This window comes from Triticum aestivum, chromosome 3A (assembly GCF_018294505.1).
Source record: "Triticum aestivum cultivar Chinese Spring chromosome 3A, IWGSC CS RefSeq v2.1, whole genome shotgun sequence".
Taxonomy (NCBI): domain Eukaryota; kingdom Viridiplantae; phylum Streptophyta; class Magnoliopsida; order Poales; family Poaceae; genus Triticum; species Triticum aestivum.
In genome coordinates this window covers 698,401,289-698,409,846 of record NC_057800.1, presented here as the reverse complement: position 1 = coordinate 698,409,846, position 8,558 = coordinate 698,401,289, and the positions used below count along the sequence as shown (strand labels likewise).

General features: G+C 46.7%; 1 protein-coding gene across 1 annotated transcript; it reads left to right on the top strand.

The window, feature by feature from the left end:
- The first annotated feature begins 380 nt into the window (after window positions 1-380).
- Window positions 381-2,649, top strand: LOC123059226 (uncharacterized). Its single transcript, XM_044481842.1, has 2 exons — window positions 381-600; window positions 1,186-2,649. Exon 2 carries the CDS (start codon window positions 1,227-1,229, stop codon window positions 2,487-2,489), a length of 1,263 nt encoding a protein of 420 aa, XP_044337777.1. The 5' UTR covers window positions 381-600; window positions 1,186-1,226; the 3' UTR covers window positions 2,490-2,649.
- Window positions 2,650-8,558: the final 5,909 nt, after the last annotated feature.

The following is an 8,558-nucleotide window of genomic DNA, read 5'->3' as shown; positions in this document are numbered from 1 at the left end:
CCAATGCATATACAAGCAATCAGCACGCGGCGGCATGTCGGTGTTGTGGGAAGAAGGGTGGCACGACGGCGAGGAAGTAGGGGGCGGCGAGGAAGAAGGAGGCGCTGGAGTGGCGGTTGGCGGGCTCGTGCGCACGGCTTTTATAGTACACGCCCGATGCCGCACGTAAAGTGTTGTGCGCCGTGCTGCCTTTTCGCGCGTGCACATATTTTTCCCGCGCCAGATTCTTCCGCGCCTGCTGGAGCGCACCAAACCATCCCGCGTGTCAAAACTAGCTATTTCTTCGCGCGCAATATTTAGCGTGGCTGTTGGAGATGCTAGTATCTATTTGAAGAGGCAAATTGCGAAGAAACTGCCACTGGCGGACGGCCGCACCAAACGAGTCGCACAACTCGTCCTCTGTGTCGCTCGATCCCCCAACTCCCCCACTAGCGCTCGCGCTAGCCGCTAGGGTTGCAGGCCGCCGCCGTCGCGTCGCCCGACAGCCCGTCCCGACCTCACCGGCCGCTGGCCTCGACGCCCTCCGCCCCCTCCGCCTCGGCCGCTGGCCTCGACGCCCGACGCCCCGGCCGCTGACCTCGAAGCCCGACGTCGCCGCAGGTGAGCTTTCTCCTCTCTGCTCTGTCTCCTAGATGGATGGATGAATGGATGAACTGGATGTATGTTTCCTCTCTGCTCTGTCTCCTAAATGGATGGATGAATAGATGAATGGATGAATGAATGTATGCTTGTTTGGTAGGAGTAGATGATTTGGTTGATGTCTGAATGGATGGTGCTAGCTTTTCCCTAGATGGACGGATGAATATTGGCACTGTGAATGCTCAATGCTACCGTGATTACAAGTTATAGTGAAGGAAACTTGAAACCTTCTTTAGTGTAATATTTAGCAACCTATGATATTCATAAATTGCTCGAAACAACTAAGTGTTAGCAATTCAGCACTCGGTTTCAATTCAGGGACAATGCAGATATTTCAGCACACAACTCATCCTATAATCTGATACCACAATCACAGAAAAGAACTCGACGGCTGATTCTGTGGGAAGCTTCCCAAAAGCTGATTTTGGAGAACCAAAAGCTGAAAAGAACTGGGCTAACCAAATCCTGCCCAAGTTCGTCGTTTCTTGATACAATTTGGTGTGATTTTCAGTTTCCCTTACAAATCTGTATCTTCTGTTTTTACAGCGAGGATCACGGTATTCGATTTCCTGACTAGAGCTGTGTTCATGTCGCAAGAATTGGAGCGTGCAGCAATGGCGGCCGCGCCCCGTGAGGTTCCGACGCCCTTGGCCTCCGCTATTCTTCTTCTGCCGGCCAAAAGGGTGAAGCAAGATCCGAGTTGTCCGGAACCCTCGTCCGCGGTTCCGGCCATGGAGGCCGCAGGCTGGTCCACGCTCTCGGGTGACCTCATCCGCCGCATCGCCGACTCCTTCCTCGCCAACAACGACCTGGACTACTACATGTCTGTCCGCGGCGTCTGCCCCACCTGGCGTGCCGCCACCGACGACCCCACCAGCCACACCGGGGACTCCCGCTTCCATTCGCGCGGGTGGATCGTCCTGGACGAGGACTTCCAGGGCGACGGCAGGCGGGTCTTGCTCAACACCCTCACCGGCCGCTTCTTCCGCAAGAAGCTGCCGCTGCTGCTGGATTACTACATCATTGGTACCAGTCAGGGCTTCTTCGTCCTGGCAGACAGGAGCCCTCCTCACGCCCCTCGTGTCTTCAATCCTCTCACCAGCTGCATGGTTCGTTTTGCGGCGCCCGTGCCCTGTGAGGTGGGGCTCTCTGAAGTTGACTCCTCGCTGGCGCTCGCTTTGTTCTGCGACTCATCTCGCACGATTTACAAGGCTGCTCGTGACAGTGAACATTTTGTCGCTGTCAAGACGAGGTCTAAAAAGCCGGCGGTTTACGATTGCTTCCGCAAGGCGGCTGTAGGTGGTGTCTACGCAGAAATCAGTGGTCTGAAATCAACCGTATTAGCTGAGACGATTACAATTTTACCCATGGCTATGCGGGCTTGTTTTAGTGCTGATTCTGAGTTTTACTCCGATCTTCATAGAGATGTGAAGGACCTCCAGAGTTCCCTGGTGGTTTTATCTGGACAGATGTTGCTCGTCGTGGGTGCGCCCATTCCCTTTGTTTGCCAAGTGGACATCGATGCAGCTAGGTTGCATCCTTTGAGGAGCATCGACAGATTTGCCATCTTCCTCAGTAACCGGAGGTGCCTAGCTGTGGACACTGACATGTTCCCATCGATTAATGCAAACTGTATCTATTTCATTCATCTTCTGGGTACGTCTGCTTATATATGCAAGTCCAACATAGAGGACAGGAAAGTAGAGAGGATCTCTGAAAATCCAGATTTCGTGAAGCAGGGCAAGCAGTTTGTCCTCGTCGCTTGCCGTCCTGTGACGGTCATCCAGCTTCTATCGAGCTACACCATCAACATCCCGGATTCTCAGCTGGCACTGCAACAGATGCCATAAGGTGCCGGTCAGATCTTCATTTTGCTCTGGGGATAGTGATCTCGATGGCCAACCGACAAGGCTATGCTTCTGCGAAGCAACTGCTACTTCTTTTTTTTTTTGTTATTTTGGACATGCCTTGCCTTGGAGAAGATATAGGGAGCATAAGAAGGACTTGCATATGGTGTTCATTGACTTGGAGAAGGCCTATGATAAGATACCGCGGAATGTCATGTGGTGGGCCTTAGAGAAACACAAAGTCCCAGCAAAGTACATTACCCTCATCAAGGACATGTATAATAATGTTGTGACAAGTGTTCGAACAAGTGATGTCGACACCGATGACTTCCCGATTAAGATAGGACTGCATCAGGGGTCAGCTTTGAGCCCTTATCTTTTTGCATTGATGATGGATGAGGTCACAAGGGGTATACAAGGAGATATCCCATGGTGTATGCTCTTTGCGGATGATGTGGTGCTAGTTGACGATAGTCGGACGGGGGTAAATAGGAAGTTAGAGTTATGGAGACAAACCTTGGAATCGAAAGGGTTTAGGCTTAGTAGAACTAAAACCGAGTACATGATGTGCGGTTTCAGTACTACTAGCTGTGAGGAGGAGGAGGTTAGCCTTGATGGCCGGGTGGTACCTCGGAAGGACACCTTTCGGTATTTGGGGTCAATGTTGCAGGAGGATGGGGGTATTGATGAAGATGTGAACCATCGAATCAAAGCCGGATGGATGAAGTGGCGCCAAGCTTCTGGCATTCTCTGTGACAAGAGAGTGCCACAAAAGCTAAAAGGCAAGTTCTACAGGACGGCGGTTCGACCCGCAATGTTGTATGGCGCGGAGTGTTGGCCGACTAAAAGGCGACATGTTCAACAGTTAGGTGTGGCGGAGATGCGTATGTTGAGATGGATGTGTGGCCACACAAGGAAGGATCGAGTCCGGTATGATGATATACGAGATAGAGTTGGGGTAGCACCAATTGAGGAGAAGCTTGTCCAACATCGTTTGAGATGGTTTGGGCATATTCAGCGCAGGCCTCCAGAAGCTCCAGTGCATAGCAGACGGCTAAAGCGTGCGGAGAATGTCAAGAGAGGGCGGGGTCGACCGATTTTGACATGGGAGGAGTCCGTTAAGAGAGACCTCAAGGATTGGAGTATCGACAAAGAGCTAGCTATGGACAGGGGTGCGTGGAAGCTTGCTATCCATGTGCCAGAGCCATGAGTTGGTTGCGAGATCTTATGGGTTTCACCTCTAGCCTACCCCAACTTGTTTGGGACTAAAGGCTTTGTTGTTGTTGTTGACATGCCTTGCCTTGTCACGGTTAAGAAACAGGTTGATTCAAGGTTAGATCACCTGTAGTGCAACTACTGTTTGGTATCTTGATTAGTACGTACTTGGTATCAACCTAATGTTACACGAGTGTGGTTTTGTGTAGCTTGAGCTACGTGGTACCCTTTATCTTAGCCATCCATTTTTGCATCATGATCCATGCAGGCACATTTGTCATTTTTGTTTTTCTCAAACGAAACAACGTATAAACTTCAAACTTTGCAGGACAACAAAACATTCTAATTACTATGTGCGAAAAAAACTTTCAGATTTTTTCATGCATTTTAAGTGCAAAAAATCCTCGTTTTGTATATTTATGTCAGTCCAAAAAATCTGAAAGTTTTTTCACACATTGAAGTTCTAAATTTGGTTTGATCTGCAAAGTTTGAAGCCCATATGTTCTTTCATTTGAGAGAAACAAAAAAGAGAAATCTTCTTGCTGTAAGTTAGTTGACGAATACGGATCTCAAAGCAATGTTGGAGGGATGGAGATAAGAGGTTCCGTGTAGCTCGACCTACAGAGAAACTTTACCAATGTTACACATAGTGTGCTTGATGCTATCTTTTGTCCGTGTGTCCACTTGTTCTTCTCTTGTATTATTATTACTTCCTAGCAACGCAATGTGGTGCTTAATTTCTGGCTGTAGTAAATGTTTGTCCAAATTTTGACAGCTTCTGAATTAGTGAATTTAGCTCCTGCAATTGGACCATGATCATATTAGCATGCATCCCTATTCTCTGTAAGCTTTGTTAATTTTGCAATACCATGTACTAGGCAAGAAGTGGTTTGAAGAGCTGATGTATGATGCGGCATGGGCTTACAACAGGGTATGGAATTAGCGTTTGATCTATTTTCCGAATACTCCCATGCATCTATGCTTTAGCCTGTTGAACTAGTTGCATTTGTAGTATGTTCCTTGTGTTTCTGGGCATTACTGTACAAATATATAAAGAACTGAAGATGTGCTTTGCAGTTTATCATTGCTGCAAAGAACTTGAGATGTTCCCAGCTTATAAATATTTGTGACATGGGTGGCAGTTGCTGTCTCTAAAGGGGAATGGTAGATTCTTTACATACTTTTTCCTGGCAGGTGTTGCACATTTACATAGTTTTTATCCTATTTAGAGAATGCATGTGCTCTGAGCTGTTTTTATCGCATTTAGTGCGGCAAAAGTTAGCACAGAACAGCTGTTGGAAGTAACATAGACTGAAGTTGAAAGTAGTGCTGCCTGTAATGGATTACCTACAGCAGATCCATGCACAACTTACTAAGGAGTGTTCTGTGCCATTGTGCCATTGGATGTTGTGCCCTTGTGAACCTGTAGTTTACCAGTCTGCAATGCATTGCCCTTTTGTTTATTGTAGCAGCTGTGAGCTTGTAGGGATGTATCCGAACGGACCAATACTCAGTTAACTTCTATTCTAGGTTGGAACCTTAGCAAACTAATGGAAACTTGAAGTCTGCATTGTGCCATTGAGATCATAAATAAATTCAATTAGCACATCAGTTGTTTTTCTTAAAAAAAACAGTTTGTTCAGTTAGTTGAAGATTATTGGTACAGCATTACTTTCATCTATTCTTCAACCCCTAGTACTAGTCAGAACAGGTTTATGAAAGTAATGCTGTCTGGGGTCTATTCTTCAACCCCTAGTACTAGTTGCATTTGTAACACGTTCCTTGTATTTCTCGGAAGTACTGCAGGGACGCAATCTGCAGCACCACTGATATACATATTTCGGACACACTTTGCTGTTGCTGTCTCTAAATGGATTATGTAGTTTATTTTTTACATATTTTGCCTGGCAGGTGCTGTACATTTACATAGATATTATCATGTTCATTCGATCATACTAGGAAACAAGTTAAAAGTATGCAGAGAACAGTTGCTGAAAGCACTGTTTTTGAGTCGAGCGACTAGTCGTCGACTAGTCGATGAGTCGTCAAAAAGAAAGTCGACTCAACAACGTGTCGACTAGTTGCAACTAAAGGGTCATTAACCTCTTTCCCAGCCCGGTGGCTATGTTGTTTGTTGTTAATCTAAGTTTTTTCCTAAAACCACAGGTTAGCTTGTTATCCCTCCATGTTGTTTCAACTGCCTGGATTGAGCTATTGCTGATACTCATTGCAACTCAGTAGAACGAATTTCATCCCTTTGATACTGATTAATTGATGGTGTGGTGAATTTCTGTCATACGGTGTCAGTTTTCCGCATGGATTTTCCTTTGTTTTGTGTCAAGGACCAATTAGTTTTATGACGGTGTTTTCTTTAATCGATCAGTTCACATACCAATTTTCCTTATAAAAAAGTAGATCAGTTTGTTCACTTGTGGACGATTAGTGGTATAGGGGTCAAGTCTAAAATCCTCAGTACTGATTATAGTGACGTTGCGTTTTGTACTTCTGAAACCCTCTTTCTGTTTCAGAGGACACATTTGAAACTCTGAATGAATGCTTCTTCCGTAGCTTCAAGATAATCGCTGGTCTTATTATCTCTTGGAGTTCATTGTTGTATCAGTGACTGAATGCAGTTATTAGGGCTATCTATGTTGTACCTAGTTGCTGCATTTCACTATGTACCTAGTTGTGCTACTTCAGAAGCTGACACTAACAAGGGCTAATAATGCAGAAAACTGCACTCGAAGTTCTCAATAACCTATCTCGAAACACACTGGGAAAACTCCCTTTCCCAGTGTGTATATAGTGAACGCCCTTTCAGTCTTGCCTCATGCAGTATAATGGATCAAGCTTCTTCTCCAGACTTCGATTATGGCTGAAGCTAGAGCATTGCATCTATCTACTGTCATTGCTAGGAAACTCAACATTCAGAGACCTATCTTTGTCCAAAGCTTCTACTGCGAAGGACATCAATTCTGCTCTTACTTGTCGACCAGCTGTCGTGGAGAATCATCTTGGCGACCCAACAAACCCTCATGCTGCCGGGGAGAACCATTCTGACGACATGACGAATAATCTTGCAGCTGGGCGAATCATCACGCCGTCGGGACAATCATCCTCACGACGTGGCGAATCGTCAGTCCGACTCCACCATCTACTATACCGACTAGGTTGTGACAAACTGACCATGTCCGCGCTACTCTGAGTTAAACCGGGTGCCCAAATTCTTGTGGAGTAGGAGGCCAACCAGTCACGTGACTGATAATAAATCGTGTTGTTCTTCTCTAGTGCTGCCTTTAACAAGTTGATCACATGGCGAGTAGTCATGAATATTATGGTCGCGCCTGACCGTGGATGGGGATGGTTGTCTATGACACCTATTGGTACCGGCCGCCTCATGGTCCCGAGTCTCGGGGGGGGGGGGGGGGGGGGGGGGGGTGCTCCAGTCAGGCCAGATGATCACACTCAGGTAAAGTCGCTAAGCGTGCAGGCTCCAACTTCCCTCGAGAGTATCGATGGGGATCAGTGTGTTCAGAAGATGTTTGGCCACTCAGGCTGCAATTGCCGCGGCAATCAGGGCCACCGTGTGCTACTACCTCCATTGTTTCGAGTGGCATCCGCAGTAGGATCCACCAGAGGTGGCGTGTTTGCCATGTAAACCTCCTTCGTAGGGGTGCGACATTCATAATTCCTTCCTCAGAGCCGGACTCAAGGAAAAGGTACATTGAGTCGGAATGCACCATGTTGACCAGATGTCTAGAAGGTTTGTAAGGACGGGACCTCCGGGAGCGCGTTCGACACGTCTGCCCGACTAGTCAGTACGGAATCGGCTCTATTGTCGTTGACACAAAAATGCATACCACCACACACCGGCGTGTGACATCAGCCAGCAGAGCATCGAGATGCAATTGTAAGTCATCGGTAAAGAAGTTGAGTGAACCGAAGCAAATGAACTACCTTGGAACCAGTCCCCCGCCTGTCGCTGATGAAGAAGAAACCATCCGCACCATAGCTTGACAGATGCTAGGTTCCAAGGTGGGCATTAACTGTTATGGATAAAATCACGACAATGAGTATAGGGGTATGAATGGTGAAGTGTAGAGACTATCGAGGTGCAAATGAGTGTACACACAAGGATATATACATGTCCATGACATTGATAGTGGAAGTAATACCCTATTTCCTGTTGGTGTTATTTTCTCTTGTGTATAGGATCTAAAAGGATTACATAGTATTGCTCACCCTCGGGCCGGTACCCAGGGATGGCTTTGTATAGAGTGCACCATGTTGGGGTTGATCAACCATGGTCAGGAGACACACCATCGACCCGCGAACCTGGCTACTATGCTTCAACCTTTTTTTAGGGATAAAGCTAAGCTTTATTGATTATAGTCCACATGAAGTGGTATAAAGAAGGATCTTGGTGATGGATCAACCAAAGTTGTCGCCCCTGATCAAGAGTATTTGAAAACTTACCTAACCTATTTGCATCAATGTTTGATGCGCGACCTTCAAAAATAAACATGCAAATAACTAAACTAGCTCGCTGCTTTATCTCGCTAATGATACAACCATAAGTACTACTAGTTCCTCTGTCAATGTCATTCACCATCTAGTTTGATTCGGAGGCCATTATAATGTTTTCAATCATCAAGTCTTCTGCAAGAGGCAATACTTCTCTAAATGCTATCGCCTCGAGTGTAGCTGCATAAATGATCCCGGGACAAAAGGAGCGGAGCTGCCCAAATATCGTACACACCATCTCGGCACACCACGGATGTTGCTCCTCTCATCCCGGACTTTGCCATACTTCCATCAACATGGATTTTTGCAAAACCCTGAGGTGGCGCCCTAGGC